The 18,407-nt window shown below is 33.8% G+C and overlaps 2 protein-coding genes across 2 annotated transcripts in view; both read right to left on the bottom strand.

Moving 5' to 3' along the window:
* The window catches only part of LOC126759930 (choline O-acetyltransferase), an 89,765-nt gene that overhangs the window by 39,132 nt on the left and 32,226 nt on the right, over positions 1 to 18,407 (bottom strand). The gene's annotated exons all lie outside the window — the stretch shown is intronic.
* LOC126759933 (vesicular acetylcholine transporter) overlaps positions 1,511 to 18,407 on the bottom strand; it is a 49,125-nt gene continuing 32,228 nt past the window's right edge. Inside the window, exon 2 of the mRNA XM_050475168.1 lies at positions 1,511 to 16,438. Within this exon, the coding sequence (XP_050331125.1) occupies positions 14,020 to 15,822 (1,803 nt within the window). The 5' untranslated portion in view covers positions 15,823 to 16,438 and the 3' untranslated portion in view covers positions 1,511 to 14,019. The remainder of the gene's footprint in view (positions 16,439 to 18,407) is intronic.

Below are 18,407 nucleotides of genomic sequence, written 5' to 3' on the forward strand. Positions count from 1 at the left end.
AATTCTTTCTGAGCTGGACTTTTCGTCCATCCGGACAACATGACCTCCAGCGTTTGTCGAATTCAGCAATTTTTTTTCTGTAAAAGCTCTAAAAGTGAATTCTTCGATTTTTACTTTGCTTCTCAATTGCCTAAACCTGTTGGCATGTCTGGTTCCAAGATAGACGAAATTATCTACAACTTCAAAGAATTTATTGAATAAGAAGTGCGATAATGCACCATCTCATACTGCATTGGTTATTTTCGATCATTTCGTCACATTTTAACTAATATTGTGATGCAACTACCGCATTCGCCTGATTTACCTTCGCGTAACTTCTGGCTATTCAGCTAATTCAAATGATCACTCCAAATACGCCGTTTTGACTCAATTAAGGATATTAAAGCTGAATTGATGAAGGCTCTGATGGCCATCATGACGGAGGATTTTTCCAAGTGCTATGATGACTGGAAAATTCTTCGCCAAGCGTAAGAGAGTAGCGAATCGAGCAAACTAAACCAGCAGTTTAAATATACGAGGTGTGTTCAAAAAGTATCGCGAATTTTGTGTTTTTTCAAAAATTATGTATTTATTCATAAATATCTATTTTGTCCCCTTCAAAGTAATCCCCATGAGATATTATACACTTGTGCCAACGGTTTTTCCCAATCTTCAAAGCACTTCAAAAAATCATTTTTTTTTTATCTTCTTCAGCTCCTCCTTCGATGCCGTCTTTATCTCGTCAAGAGAAGCGTAACGTCGTCCTTTCATGGGCCTCTTCAGTTTAGGGAACAAAAAAAGTCACAGGGGGCGAGATCTGGGGAATACGGTGGTTGCGGCAGCAGGCCCCTGCATTCGAAGAAAACTGTCAGCAAACTGTGTCTTTTTGAACACACCTCGTAAGCCTTTTCACCCATGCGCAATTGAGTTCATGTATGGTATCTTCCTTTGGGGAGAAATGCCTCTCCCGCACAAAGTAGCGTTGCCGTTTCGCTTGGTTTCGAGCGGCTACATCTTCTCCTTTCTAGAAACAAGTTCAAGTCTTACATTTTAAAATCAATAAAAAATCTTTGTAATTTCATTTGTAACAGTAAGTGCTTATTTGAACCATTCACAATAGTAGCACTTGTCTCAAAACTGTAAAATAAAATTTGGTAACATTGAAGAAAAGTATTATACCTAGTTAATGAAAGTATTATAACCTCATTAATGCATACTCTCTCTTGTATCACTAACTATCTTTGTGTTGTTGCATAACTATTTGCTTGCAAGTGAGCAACAGCCAAGGCTAGCGCGCAGAAATGGCGAATCGATGACGGCTTTTTAAATCTTCTTTCACGTTTTTCATCCCCATGTTACAGTTACAGTAGATGAAAAAGTATTGTCAAGTCACACTAGCTTTTGTGTGTTCTATGCACGGGAATTGACTCGAAATTTATACGGCCAAGAGTTGTTATTTTGGAGATCTAACCCGTTTAGATTGGTAAACCTTAATGAAAAAATATTTTGACCATAAAATAAAACACTGCCATATTTTTTTTTTGTTTTTGATTAACAATTATATTTTAATAGTATGTTTACTCCATTTGTTGCAGCTGCTTTTTACGATATCATATAATTACAGAGTTTATATAATCCATCGTATCTGTGGGCATATTCTATATGTTTTATACCATGATTTTGTTTTTGTTTTTGTATTTTTTAATAGTTTGGAAAGCCTGCCACGCGTTACAGAACTTCTCATTGAACATTGTTGCACTTTAACATTTGCATTATATTAAATATGGATTATATAATAATATTTAATTATAAGAATTCAGTTATAATATGGTGAGTATGTGTTCATGTGTGAATGCTTACATATTTGTGTTTATAAGTATTTGCTTGTTACCAAATACTTAAATGCCATTATTAAATTATGATTAATTTTTAAATAAAATTTGCTTTTTTGTTTGTGTTTGTTAGTTAGCACTTTGTATGCAAATATGTATGTGTTGTTGATACCCTTGCCATGATTTATTGTTTGCAGTGTATGGTACATTAATTACAGCTTGATAAAATTACGGTTAATTCGTTCATGTCACACATACACATACGCGTATGTATTGTAATTAATCATGTAATCATGATTTAAATTTTAGTCATAACTTCAAATGGTGTATTTTTTATATATTTTCTATTGCAAATCCGACCTTATCTTTATTATATTTATTTTTATGCCTTTGGTAAGGTGCATATTTATAACATTTTTTGTATTATTTGTTTTAATCGAAAATTGCAATACAACTGTTCCCTTATGTATGTATGTGGGTTTTAATTTACAACAAATTAAGTAAATGTAATTTGTTTTTCATAGTTTTTGCGCAATAAATTACAAACACATCAACACTTAAGTTCAAATACTTATAGTTTATTTTTTTATGATTTATTTTTATTATTTTTTCGTTTTTTTTTTCATTAATTTTGTGTACTTGATTAAAGTTTTGTTTTCATTTAACTAGTGTAATTTATTGAAAATATAAAATCGTAGAGAATATACACAGGTTATGAATCTTTAACTGGAAATTTAATGTCAAATATATATAATATATAGTTCCAACTAATTATGGTATATTAATAAGCAATAAACGGTTTTTCATAGTTTTGTAAATGATCTATTAAATTTTTAATATTTTCCTAAATGTGTTGATTAAAAGCGAATATAACGCAATGTTTTTTTTTGACATCTCGTAAGCAAATACAATTTTAGCTTTTTTTCAAAATTGAAATTACTTTTTTTTTTCTTAAATAGTAATTATTTCTCTTTCGAAATTGTATTTACTACTTTTCTTTTTTTCCAAAATTATATTTACTAGATATTTCTTTGTTTTAGAGTATAAAAAAGCAGGATTCAGTTCATGAATGCCATTCGACAGTATTTAGGTTAATAATTCTCCAGTTTACCGAGTGGCATAGCAAAAGAACACACACATATTTTGTTAAACCACGATTAATTAGAATGTTCGGTTTTTAAAAGCTAACAGTTTATAACACTCAGAAAATGGTAAAGAATTTCCTCAAATCAAGTCCTAGTAAAGCAAGAAGAAATATAAGCAGAATAATAAACAAAGAAGGGAGAAGAGTTTTGAAAAAAAAACAACACTTTCTAAAATAGTGTGGCTGGCTATGTTAATCCAATGCGCAGCGACGATCTCTTGAATTTGTTTCGATTGCTATAAAATACATTTAGTTATGGTTCCCATAATATCTTTCGCAAAATTTGATATAATAAACAACATGCTTAATGTCTGGTGAATATTTTCTAAATAAAAACAAAAAGTCATAATATTCAACACGCTGAACATCGAAAATCGTTTCCCAGATAAAATAAAAATACTTTGCCTAAATCATATTACACTAAGTAGCGCTTATTTCGGTAGCCATTACAACTAACCGTTATGGTAACTGGTATCATTACCTATTTCTTTACCATTTTGAGCTACAGATATTAATACTCATATGTTTGAGTAACAAAACAAACAAAAATGCTTCCTACACTTCCAACCCATGTTCAGCAGGCGAAAAAATCAGAAAAAAGAAAAAATATTGCCAGTTCTAATTTCTTCAAAAAACACATGTTTTTACTAGTTTTTTCTTTTTTAATTAGAATATTTTTTATAATATTTTTATTTTTAGTTTTATGTTTTTACTTGTAATATTTTTTTTTATTTTAAGTATTTGCTACTAACTAAATATTAGTTTTTGCTAGTAAATCTCTGTTTTTGCTTGATTAAATTTATTTTTCGTTTTTATTTAAAATAATTTTAATACATTTATTACTCAATATTACACTTTGCCGGCACATTTGCTAAGATAAACTGTATTTCCTTAATTTACATTACATACTTAGGCTAAAACTGGTTAATTACAATATTTATATGATTTTCTATAATTTGTATTTTTTTCTTATTTTTTTTTTAATATGATGTACATATGTATGTATATGAGAGTGATGGGCGTAGGTATGTTAAGGACATTTGTTGTATGTAGTATGTAGTATAAATGTACATATGTAGATATGCTAAATATTTATATTTTTTCTGCTGATATTTGTAGTTGTATTAATATGCATTATACCTTTGCAGAAGTGTCGTTAATTTTCGCTGTGGAAGCATATTTTATTTCATTTTAAATTTTGTAATTTTTTGGCGAAATCGTATATAAAACCACATATGTCTAGATGGAACTGTTATGGGCGAGTAAATAAGTGATTTACTCTTTTGTTTTATAAATGATATTTCATATCACTTTAAGCTCTGAGATTTGTAATGTATCGGTTATGGAATCCATGCAATTTTTTTTCGAAAATTAAAAAAAAAACTTGTGGGTTAAGTAACGAAATGCTTGGAAAAAATATTTATAGTAATACAAATCGTAGCCTAAAATGCCAAAAAACGTAACCTCACTTTTCATAAGTTAATAGGCGTAGGAAAAACGATATAATTGAAAACACTTATTTTGAAACAAAATATGAGTTTCGGTTATAAAATGGTTATATAATGGTTATATTTTTGGTTATATAGGTTATATATTGGTTATATATTGGTTATATCTAAAAATTTTATGCTTTTAGGTAAGTTATAGGTTGTAGTGAACCATAAGCAAGAAAAAACTCAATTGCGATTATTTTGATGATACGTTTTTCTTTGCATTTTAGGTGATGACATTAGCTCTTCTAACGTAATCCACAAACAATTTTGTTGATATATTCAAATATAAACTATTGGCAACAGAAGAGAGTTCAAAATATAGCTTCGCAGAGAAGTGGCGAGAGGAAGTTGGTTTATCTAAAAAATCCAACCGTTTAAAAAAATATAAAATTTGTTCTAAAAGTAGTCTTTGCTAAAACTGGGTTGCTGAAAAAAATAGCAAAAAAGCATCTACTAGGTATGAATGCATTACCAGAATATTTTGGTTAATTTTTTGAATAATAGTCTGCTACAAAAAAAATTGGAGTAATACACATTACCTTACATACAAAATATTGCTTTCAAGTGTGAGTATGTGTAAAATGTATTTATATAGTATATTATTTATGTCTCATTAATACATTTTATGTTGCTTTCAATTTCGCTTAGTTGAAGGTGCCTAAGTTTTGCTTATTTTCCTTACATTACATCGTATTTACACTTATTTATATAAACTCTATGAACATCCAACATAAAGTCGTCTTAAATTTAATGTTTTCATATTTCTTTCTAGTTACATACTTAAAAATCCATTTTATTAAACATATTACAATAATTTATATATAACTATAATAGATACCGTTATAGTTTTGCACTATTTTTTATTTTTAATTACTTTACTATAATTAATTTTCACATAGTCTACATTTTTGCATATGTATTATGTAAAAACTTGGAATATACAGAAATATTTATATATATAATTGCATGTGTTTGCATTATTCACTTCAACGGTTTGTTCACTTTTGTTCTGTTCTTTTGTTAATTGATACATTTTGATGGGAGATTTTGTCATGATTTGTTTTTGTTTTTTGTTTTTGTAATCGTTTACATTTTTCATATAATTGCATGTAAATATGTTCTACTTAAATGTGTATGATATATGTATGTATGTAGGTAACACATGTATATGCTTGCATATGTATAATGGTTGTTTGTGTTCTTAATTTGTACAATTAGTGTAGATCTATTAAATTATGACAAAAAATTTAATTAAAATAAATACCATACATCACTCAGCATGCCAGTTGCACACCAACTAATTGCCACTGCTAACCCACTGAGTATACAAACTCTAAATCTTGAAAAACAAGCCTTTCAACACCCCGACGGATAATGCTTGCAGAAACAGTGACTATCAAAACAAAGAGACCACATCGGCCTTAATGCCACTCACTTATTCCGAAGTCATTCTAACAGTTAGTTATTATTTCAAACTCAAATATTTCCAATGAATCTGCGCTTAAAAGTTTCGAAAATCTATTGTTTAGTCCCGCAGCTTTCACAAAAATTCCCCACTAGTAGAAGTGTATATGTTATCTCCAGCGAAACTACGAACTCGTCAGGAAAAATATCACAATGAATTAGAATTTAATGACCGACTAACATTACACTAATATTAACAGTCTCAATAAATTTTCAACAGATTCAAAGCGCTTTGTCGATCTGTAAGGGTTTTATGATCCACTTTTTAGGGGTAATGGCGGTTGGACCAACACCGACTACATAATCCCACTTTTCAACTGGGATTGGCTGGCGTAGACGTATGTTAGCTACGCGCAACACTCTAAATATTTATACGTATGGCTCGAAAATGAACGATGGAGTTGGCACGGAAATATACTATCCAGAGTTAAGCATAAGGCAATATTTTAAGATGCCGGACAACTGCAGTATATTTAAAGCTGAGGTCTTTGCTATTGTGAAATCCGCGGATTCACCTGCAGGCCATTCCTAAACTAACACCTAAGCAGAAATCAAGACAGTAACCTCGTATTGCATATCGGCCCGCCTTGAGAAGCAGGGCAGCAGTAGAAAGTGTTGCCAGACTTCACTTCTACTGGCTGTCTGGTCAAAAAGGCATCCAGGCCAATAAAATAGTGGACGAGATTGCCAAGAAAGGAGTACGGCTAACATCCGAAACGGAACATTTTGAAACCCGTGCACTGTCTATACGACGATCTTGACAGAAGCACGGCAAAGAAAAACAAAACCCGATTTAATGATTTGTATGCAAAACTGCAAAAATCATGTGCAAAACGGTAGAGCGAAAGTACACAAAATTCTTATTAGCACTCGATAGAAGAAACTGTAGATACTTGATGGGAATACTAACTGGTCACCATCTGGTAGCGACACACGCCCGCAGGATGAGGCTGACAGATCGAGAAGATTGCAGGAAATGTCTAGAGCAGGACACTAGGGAAACAATGGAGTATCTCTTGTGCACTTGCCCCGCATTGGCAAGACTACGCCGCAAGCATTTGGGGTCCCCACGGTGTGATATATTGGAGGGGGTATCGATAGGGAGGTCGCAAAGTCTGTTGAAATTCGCGTCAAGCGCAGGTATCCTAAAGGATGTCTACTCAGTGCTGTATAGCATATACGTAGGTATATATGTATATATGTTCATATATTTTTTCGACTTTCTTTGCAATATCGGCTAGTTCGGCAAAGAAAGCAAGCCGAAGATGGTTCCTTCTCTTACTTTGCAGTTTTGGCTTGATGGTGTTGCTATAACTGCTTGATTGTGGTGATGTATGCTTAGGTACAATTAATTTTTATTAAATATTATTAGTTTATGAAAAAAAAAAATTAATTAACTAATTAAAATTAAATAATTTAAAATATTTTATAAATACAATAATATTTACTTTAAGGCAATTTCCGCTTTGGAAAACAATTTTCGAAAAAAAAAACAAAACATATTTAGCAACATAACTGCATAATAATTGAGGTTATGTAATGTATTTAATATACATTATTATAACTATGATGTACATATGTATGTATTTCTAGCAATTTTTCGTGTATATGTGTGTCAATGTAGTTACATGCGTCACTGAATACCTAAATTTCTATGTATTTACTTAGCTTATTGCTTGTAATACATGGATTTTACATATGTACGTGTTGTATATAGCGCTAAAATTATTTAAATGGCCGTATTATCTGATATGTTTACGGTTTTAACATTTTACCTCGACGCAATACATAATCATACATACATACATATGTAGGTAAGTACTTACATATGTATGTATATTATATAATCGCTTTGTAAATGTTTTAGCATTTTGTAATTCAAAATTCATCCAATCATGAGTATATCAGAATATAGGTATATACATATGTATATATTTATATTTGTGTATAGTATATAGTGCTTTTTTCGGAAATATACGGGCAGGGGTAAAGTTTAGATATGATACAATTGAATAGGTAGAGTTTATAAAATATTGACGAATTACCTCAAATTGACAACTAGACGTCATAATATATATTTGTGTAATACAAAATTTTTTCAATAAACGTTATAGATATATATTTGTTTGTATAACTATTTGTAAAGCATTTTGCGTGTGTACACACTCGCTTGGGTTATATATAGGTTGTGTTTGTCTTGTATATAGAACGGGAACGGGGAATATCTGTGTTGTTCTGGCAAAGTGCAGACGAAACGAATGAAACGTGTTTGCTTTAAACGGTTTTTAACTGCAGAAACTCCTTTCTTATTTAGGCGTACAAATATATTATTAATAACTGTATAACTGTTCTTACATGTATTTCGGTGACACATGTGTGTATGTGTGTGTGTACATAGTACATGTAGCTATTTAATATTAATTAATTCACATTTAAGGTACACCTGCTAATTTCATCGACATTTATGCCTGCTGCTCTCGAATATTCACAGCGTTTTCTGTGCAGTACATAAAGTCAAGCAAATAATAATTGATTGGTAGGTATGTAAATATGAAATCGTATGCTGCTTTCATATTTTTTGTTTATGTACATATAGATTTTATTAATATTATTTTTAAATTTTCTGCTATATTTCTTATGTACTTCGCTTTTAACTAATTTTACAGTTTTTGTTGTGCATGAAACTGATCGAAACGTTGAAGAACAGTTTGTTTTTGTAATTTTTTTCGAAAACATGTTGGAAATTTTATATTATATTCTTATATAAATTATTAAAATTTTAGAACTAGCGATGTGGAAATATAACTTTTCAATGAAAGCAACAATTTCCAACTACAAATACAATAACACTGAAACTGACAATAAACATCGGTTGAAAATGCTTTTGAGACAAAATCCTGAAGAAGATAACGAAATTTAAAATTACAATTTATATGCAATAATTCTGTCTTTGATCAAATCAAAGTCACTTCTTTAGGCTGTTTAATCCGTTATATGCTATATAACCGAACAAAAGGATTATTTGAAACCTTTTGCTAAGACTGCGTTCACACACGAAGACTTTTGTTGTTCAAACTAGTAGTTTGTGGGTGAAGCACGAGGAAAGGCAAAAGCACCGAGTCGCTCGTGTTCGGCCACACGAGGACTTTTGTTGTTCAAACAAGTAGTTTGTAGGTGAAGCACGAGGAAAGGCAAAAGCACCGAGTCGCTCGTGTACGGCTGTATGGCTAATACGCTTCGAGTTCTTGTTCGAAAAAGTTCGTTGTACTAATCGGCATTACTTTTCTTTTTGAACTTCTTTTTATGGTTGCCATTGCGAATAATAAATTTGAAAAAAAAAATGAGTTTTTCATCATCTTATCATTTTTTGCTCATAATAAATTTGCATAACATAATAGAAATACTAAATGACGAATAACCACTTAAGAATTTAAAAAATTGAGTATTTAATTTGATGCAATATTTTCAAAAATAGTATCGAAGGATATTCTTCGAAAACTTGCAGTTCATCCGTCCAATTATTCCGGAGATATGACCGAATTTAGCATAATTTTTTTAAGTTATCGTAATCGGCTCCTAATGCATTTTATTTTAGAAACGCTGTAGATAATGAGGAAAATGTATCCAAAACAGTTGGAGTGACAGGCTGGAAAACTTCAAACGACCTTTTTTGATATACAAGTATTTATCAGATAGTGATCGAAGGAATTAGATTAAAAAACGACTTTTTTAAAGCCCCATTTTGTCAAAATAAAAAATTTTGACTTGTCCTTCGAACATTACTTACATTCATAATAATAATATTTTTTCTGATTTTCGTATTTGAGATGATATTAAGCACAAACCTTCTTCACGGCTGGATATCTTTTTTTGGAAGTCCTACTAGAAATTGATTACATGATCAAGGTTATCCGAAAATGTTCAAAGTGAATCACTGATTATTAAAGAACTTTAAAATGTAATCGTACTTTATTTTCATTAATTATTAAATCTCGAAAAAACTAGTAAGTGAATATAAAGTAAATTTAATTTAATTTTTTAAATTTAAATTTAAATTTTTTAAATTTAATTTAATTTTTTAAATTTAAATTTAAATTTTTTAAAATTAATTTAATTTTTTAAATTTATATTTAAATTTTTTAAATTTAATTTAAAAATTTAATTTAATTTAAAAAAATTTAATTCAATTTAATTTAATTAAAAAATTTAAGTTCAAAATAAAGCTTAGAGAATGCAGAAAAATGTCCAATTTGAGTTGCCAGGCTCGTGTCGCTCGCATAAAAGCACTGGACAACACTGAAAGTGAATCTTCCGTTAATGAACAAGAAAAGTCTTCGTGTGTAAACCCGGTCTAAGGTGCTTAGATTACAAATAAATACTGTAATATTTCGTTTAAAAATAAATTAAAATATTTTTATGCTGTTCTCACAAAATATACTATAGGTATATATCTCGATACTCACATCACGTGCACATCTATATATACATATTACATACATACATATAATTACATACTAATGAGTACATATCAGTAACTAATATTTACTCATACAGTTTAAATATAAAAATTGCAGAACTTTTACAGTTATTTTTTGTTTCTAATTATAAACACTATCGAAAAGTTAACATTAATCATGTGTTTATAACGGTGTAAGACGTTACATATTTGCATATATAACATACATACGTATATGATAATTCGCACTTACATAAGTCTAGCATATGCATACATATAAATATTAACTACAGTGTTTAGCGCATAATTGCAATAAAAATATTTATGCCAGTGTAGATATTCATTGATTATGCTATAGTCGCATAATCGCTTAATTTCAAAGAGTTATATAAACTACACACGAGTAAAGTTATATAATTATATTTATATTTATATATGTATGTATAGTTATGTATAGGTATATATATAATATATGTAAGTATATATAGTATGTTTTTTATAAATGTATGTATGTATATTACAGGCTAAATAGCAATAATTAATATCACTGTGGTAATTTTAACAGGCGAGCCATGCGACTCTGATATGTATCGTTACCTTGGTTGTGTCTTATGTTTAAGAATCGTTATCCGCCACAGTGACTTTTGTGAACTCAATCGGCAGCACGTCAACTTTTTTAATTGATATGTAGACGTGTGCGTCGTATCGTCCCAGGTGCAATGTCGGCTTGTGGCGTCAAACTTAAACTAAACACATAATTGAACTGAGGATCTTTTTGTTTTTGTGTTTGTTTTATTAAACCTAGAAAGACGAACGTGCGCTTCGGTGCGCCAGCAGCACTTCACAATGACACCCGAAAGATTTTTGTGCAACTTTTGATATGTAAGCGATATTGATGCCATGTGGGGATAGTGCTGGTAGTGCAGCACCGAATCGCCAGTTCGTCGTACTTACATACATAAATACATGCTAATTTTTGTTACTCGTAACTTCCGATTTCATTTTCGTTCTACGCTTTGTCATTATACTAGTATGTCTAACTGGTAATCTTTGGTTTTGCTAGCTTCATTGTTTATATACTTTTCCATATAATCCATATAATTTACAAACAAAAGTGGTTTTTTTCTTTTGAGAATTTTAACTAATATACCTGATATTGGTATTGCGGCTAAAATGACTGAAGTTTTCACAGAGGAATCATTAAAAATGCTTTAATTAAGTAAATAAATGGATAATTTTATAAATTTCCATAACTAAGTCAATATCTAAGTCAACGCTCAGTAGAACTTGATATGCTATGTACATATCTATGTAATATAGTATATCATATTTTCAAAAATCATGCGCAGAACGCTTTACGATTAGTATTTTTAAAACTGAACTGGAAATATATTCAAAACTTTATATAAGTGAATCGACTCCAGAACTCTGGTATCGATTAACTTCATGATTAGACTGATTTGTGCTGGGCCATAGCGGAATTGTAGCAAACTGCAAGGCTGATGAAATTACAAGGTTAGGTGAGTACCTCATCAGCTGCAGAATGGGAACTACTGAGTAGTTGGTACTCAAAGCTGTGTGTTGGTCACATACTAGCAATTGTGCAATCGCAAAGTTTTTCTGGCTCAAGTCAAAATGTAGGAAGTTCAGTGACTGGACACAGCTCGATCGGAATTCATGCGATAAGATTGAATGTTCGCTGGAAGGTCCAACGGTTATGCATCGAAGTGTTTAAGTCTTGACTACCCAAACGCGGGACAGTCAAGAAGGAAGTATTGAATTGTTTTCGTCTCATCTTCTCCCATTAAGCTTCTGCAGATTACGCTTGGTAGAATCACTAAATCTCTTGCCATCGATCTTGGGCCGAAAGGCTTTTGCGACAGCGCATACGGGATACGGGAGCACCGAACCTCTCCCATTCTACCGATAGCGGTTCTAAGGCGAAGTTAGGCAGTCTTCGACCAGCCCTGAACCCACTGATAATGAGTTCAAGGCTAGTATCGTCGCTTTGCTATCTGTGTAGATGGTCACTTCTCTGAAGGAGGCTGCACTTCGGAGCAGTAAATCTACTGCTACCTTAATGGCTACAACCTCGGCCTAGAAGACACTGCAATAGTCAGGAAGTCTGAAACCAGACTTCATAGAGAGCTCCCAACAGTAGATCCCTCCACCACCAACCTTTCCCCCAAGCTTTTACCCATCCGTGAAGAAGCTCACTGCCCCTTTCCTCCAACGGCTTCTTCCCACCCACAACTTCCTCGCCGGCATGTGGGTAGAGAAGGAGCCGCCAGAGTTCGGTTTCCAAGCCGAAGGGAACCGGTATGAAGTCAAAGTGAGTGAGGATTTCTGAGTGTTAAGTCCCTCGTTATTTTAAGAACCCAGGCTCTCTGAGGCAACTTTTGCAGCCATACACTTCCGGCGATGTCCACGGGAAATATGTGCTAGTTGGCGTTAATGGCCTATACCAGTGTAACGCATGAAAAATTTGGCGATTTTCGTAAAGGTTTGTATCAAGCAGTCCAAAGTGTGAACCCGAAGTCACCTTGAGGGATCGCTATCTAAACTAAGCTAACTGTCGCTGGAAGAATATCTGAAAATAGACACTTGTGTGACACAATTTTTAGCAGTGTTTTTTTTTTCGAACTACCTATATATAATTAGTTTCTTCATAGTTTGAAGGGCGAAAATATATTTTCATTTCTTTAATTAGCAAATTAAATCAGATTTTCACACTGTGCTTTATACAACTTTTGTTGTTGTTAAATCCAATCAGTGTTCTATATTCTATTTCATAACGATTACATCAATCCTTTGTCTAAACTTCAGTCATCGCCTATCGAGAATTATTAACGGTATTTTGCCATGTATTTTTGACAACAGTCATACATAGGTATGCCACACTTTAGTCATAAGTGGTGCTAAGCTAGTTCCATAACCAACTAGCCGATGCCTTTGCGTAAAATATCTAAATTTTCAATAAATAATAAAGACACTATAAATTTGTTTAACCCTAAACTAATAATTTGTGCTTGAGAATATTTACTAAATAGCGATGTGTTGCACACAATAACCGTTCAGAAGCGCTCCTCCTTTACTCCATACAGCACACGACATAGACTATACATATTGATGCGTACATTGTTATTGCTATATTAGACCTCTAACCCAATTAGAGTTATACCTATATGATAATGTAATATATATGTTTAACTATTTCCGGTGTATAATACAAAAGTTGTGCTGTTTGCTTTCAATTTCTTAGCTACTTTTGAGATTCTGTTATCTAACTGCTTATGTAACTACATACTGGCGTATATTTGTATATGTAGTATGTATGTTGCGATATTTCAGGTGCAACATTATGTACGGGTATCTATGGTATGCCTAGTCATGCGGTTATAGTGTACACTCCACTTGCTCTACTAAATATATGCTCGTTTTTATTTTTGTTTGTTTTTTTCTTTTTCGTTTAACTTTTTTTACCTATGTGTATAGATATATGTATGTATATATGTAAGTATTAGTATTATTATTAGCCACAACAACAAAGTACATATTATGTTATTGTAAAATCAACGAAACACGTAAACTATGCGATCAAAGATATAAAAACAAACATAGATTACCGCTAACTTTGTGTAAGACAACATTTTAAAATCCTTGTCTAAATGGATTCGCTGGACCAGCAGGGCCTCTACTCCCGCCGCCGCCATCGTTCATTTGCTGTTGTTGCTGCTGCTGCTGCTGCTGATGCTGGAACGGGTTTGCGACGCGTTGTTGTGGAAGATGTCGCGTTTCTTGCTGCTGATAATTACCACCCTGCTCCTGATAGCCAGGCTGATATTGCTGTTGATAACCCTGATTTTGCTGATAACCGCCACCGCCACCTCCGCCAGTTTGCTGGTAGCCGCCATCTTGCTGTTGGTACTCATAGTTTGTATCGTCCACATTGGATTCCTGCTCCTGCTGATATTGCTGACCGTACTCAAGATGATTTTTGAAATCACCATCAATCGGTTTCTGATCATGCATTACATAGGTTTGATATTCTTTGTTCGGTGGATCTTGCATAAGTATGTTGGCTTCATTTTCGAACGGTTTGAAATCGTAGATGTTGCGTAACTTGCGTAGCACGGGCACATACAGCAGATTGGAGAAGGCAATGATGAAGTTCAGCGCTGTAAAACCGATCGCCTCTACTACGCCGCCCGCAATGATGGGACCGACTGCGTATGCGATCGAATATGAAATATCGGCAATGGCATAAATGCTGCCGTACACGGATACATAGCGCACGTCCACCAGGTAGCCCAGCGTTGGTAGCAGCGCGGTGTCGATGAGCGCGATGCCAAAGCAAATAATACAAATGGGTAACATCAGCATTTGGTAGGAGCTGGAGAACGGTATTATGAAGCAGGAGAAACCCTCGAGCGCTAAACCGACGGCAGCCATCAGCCATTGATGATGTGGATACTTTTTCGCCATTTTCACAGTGATGACCACACCCAGCACGTGTGGAAAGAAGGCGGGCAACCACACCATACCGATTTTCCAATTCTCTGTAGTTAGGTTATCTTCCATCCACAGCGATATGGTGGGTTCTAGGAAAGCCAACGCCACATTCGACATGGTCAACGCACCGGCACAGACCGCAATGTATGGATCCATTAGCAAGCGCCATATAGGAATCGTTTGTTGTTGCACCTCCTTGCTTTGTCTTATTTGATCTTTAACTGGTTTCATTACTAGCAATAGCATAAGGCCATCCAAGAGACACACTAACGCCAAAATGAGAAAGGGCACTTCCTTGCCGGCGAACTGATAAAGTGCACCACCGAACGGTGGCGCTACCAAACAACCGAAACTGATGAATGCCAAAGCAATACCCAATGCTTGCGAACGTTCATTCTCCTCGGTAAAGCGATCCGCTATCATGGCTAAACCTGATGTGTCGGCAAAAGCCGAGCCCGCACCTTGTAGCGAACGCGCGAAGAAGAGTAAACTGTAACTGCGACCGCAAGCGAACATCGCAGTTGAGAAGAACATAATGGTCAAACCGATCATCATGGGTAAGTCGTAGCCAATGCGATCGATAAGACCACCCGAGAAGGGGTTCACCATCAATTGTACAATGGCTTTCGATGCGAATAGTATGCCGGTGGCAGAGTCCTGGCCATGATGGTCGTGGTGCACTGGTATAATGAGACCGGTGCGATTATCACGCAATGGCGGCGGCGTTGGTGTGTCATCATCGAAGCTACCGATCTCACGCAAATAATCCGGTATGATGGGTACGATTACCATGTACAACATGTTGTCCAAAAGCAGCGCTATCGAGACTATTACTAAGATGAGACGACGTTGGTTGACGGGCTCTTGAATTTTCTCCCAAACGATTTCTTTGACCTCGCGCAGCTCGAGATTGAGCAACGGTATTTGAAATGAACCAGCCATGTTAGTAGACTTAAGTTAAATGTTTTGAAATGTTTAAATACGCTCTTTATTGCTGAATTGCTGAAGTTTTGTACTAAATATGGCGTAGCTCTTGGGTTCGCACTTTAATTGCTGTGTTGTTTGTGTCGTTAGCTCTGGCTTGACTCCTTTTCGCTCTTACTATCCTTTTTTAAACGCTATGCTGTACTTTGTTGTTGTCTTATAATTAGTCCAAACGTTTTCAGTTAGTTTTGGAACTTTTAATCTCATTTTTGTTGCATTTCACCGTTTTTGTAAGCTTCGCAACTTTTGTGGGTTTACTGCTCAACTCGAGTTCGTTTGGAATGTAAAAACTTTTACATTAGTCGGTTTGCTCCGCTGCTTGTGATTTTACTAAATTTTGTTGTTTTACTTGTTCTTGTTGTTGTTGTTGTTACTAACAGGCACATTGTGTTCGTTTCCTTAGTGTTGTGTGTGAGTATATGTGTGTGTTGACTTAGCGTTGCTTTCGTTAAACTTCGGTTTTGTGGCCGCTGCTTGTGGCTTGTCGTACATTAGCTTTTCCCTCTTCACTCTACACTTGTTGTATGGCATAATTTTGCATTTTAGTAGGATCGTTGGCAACCGTCTGGACAACCTTTAACGACACAGAAACAAGATTTCCATTAGATTTCAATGTCAAGTACTTTTCATTTGCTTTTATTTTACTGCCTTAAACTGAAGAGTTTTATTTGGATTTGCTTTTCCAATTTCTTTTTTCAATTTATTTGTATATTTATTTTGGCTTTCTTAGTGGAAATTCCTTTCAAAGTGCTTAGCTTTCTGAAAAGTTTTCGTTACATTCAAAATGTCTGGGTTCCAAAACAACGACTAGCTTAGAATTTTATGATTGAAATGTTGTTTCTGTGAAGTGAAAGGACGTCCATTTTCATGCGTTTCGTTATCCGTTTGTATTGGAATTAATTTAATTGGCTTTCAATGTTTTTGATTAAAAATTTTGCAAACAAAACGACAAATTAGTTAATTGAGTTGGCGTTCTACAAATTGCTAAATTTAATTACACGTAAATGGTGCTGAAATGCGTTGAAATGTTGCGTAGTCCATATGTGGTACAACAACATTGTTACAAAGTTTATTGAAAATTGTTTGTTATATTCTTAAATGGGTATATTCTTCATTCCACTAGTGACACACATTTCAATCATAAAAGTTATACAAACTACTCGCTACGCTTGGATTTCCGACACTGATGAAATTGGCTTCATATTTAAGTAATTATATAATGACTGGCGAAATAGGTGTGAATTCATAAAGTATTGTATAAATAAGGCGGAAAACATAGGGTTTCTTATGTTTGTTGTTATTTCAATGTAAAAGTTCAAAGATAATATTTCGGTTGATTATATAAGCAAATATACATTTTTTAAGAAAATGCTTTGAAATAATCTTTTTCTATCATACATTGTGACATCTATCAAAGTACCCAGAAATTGTTAATAAAACGCAAAATATCTGATTATTTAACAATATTTAATTAGCCAGTCCTCGAAACACTTTTCATAAGAACTTTTTGGTATGGCCTTATGAAACCCATGTCTCATCGGCAGTTATAATGCTCTACATGAATGTGGGATCGAAACTCGTACGATTAAGCATGCTTAAGGTATTCTTTTTGAAAAAAAAATCAGCTTTATTGGGACGAGTCGAGCCAGAACGCGTTTCATACCCAAAATATCCACCAAAATTATAGTAACAAACTCGCGAGAAATGTCGAGCTCTCTTTAGTCCAGTCATTTAAGCTTAAATTAGGTAAGAATCTCGGAATTCGATTACCCATTTATATGTCTGTAAATACTTGTATATTGACACCCTACCATATGTAGGTTTTGAGACAACTTTAGGGTGTCAATATGCAAGTATTTACAGACACATAAATGGGTATATCGAATTCCGAGGTGAACTTACTATAATGACTGGACTACTTACCGTCTCTCTAACACTTGTTTGACGATTGTTCAGCACCGTATCCTTCACTTTTATTCATATTTTCATGAGTTGAAGAGATCGAAGATCGTCCAGAAAGAGGTATGTTTTCATCGATCTTTCGACCGTCTTTGAAGGCTTACCACTCGTAGACTTGTGTGTTTGATAAAACTGAATCACCTTTTCCAACATTCGCAACAATTCCACATACCAAATTTGGTGTACCAACTAAAAAAGCTGCTGTAAACGAACTGCTTGACAGATGGCGCTCATATTTGGCATAGTAATTAAGGACAGTTGCAGTTAGCAGAGTAAAATACCACAAACTGTCCTAGTTTGTACGTGGGGAGAACAATTTTGCAACGAACTCTCCAAGAAACACCTTCGTCTGGCAACGCCTGGCCATTTGTTGCCAGTGGTGATTTCTAAAACCGCTTTGTGCTTACTGTAGCTCCTCTTGTTAAGTGTGGAGGTCCTATTGGCTTGGTTGGAACAGCTTGCTTCACCAGCAGATCAATGGTACTGAGATTGATACCCTTATACTCGGGGATAAATTCGAAATAAACTCCAGTAACATTGTTGATTTGAGTTCTAGAGAGAAGATTGTTTGAAGTGCCGCTTGA

The sequence above is a fragment of the Bactrocera neohumeralis genome, chromosome 2, assembly GCF_024586455.1.
Source record: "Bactrocera neohumeralis isolate Rockhampton chromosome 2, APGP_CSIRO_Bneo_wtdbg2-racon-allhic-juicebox.fasta_v2, whole genome shotgun sequence".
Taxonomy (NCBI): domain Eukaryota; kingdom Metazoa; phylum Arthropoda; class Insecta; order Diptera; family Tephritidae; genus Bactrocera; species Bactrocera neohumeralis.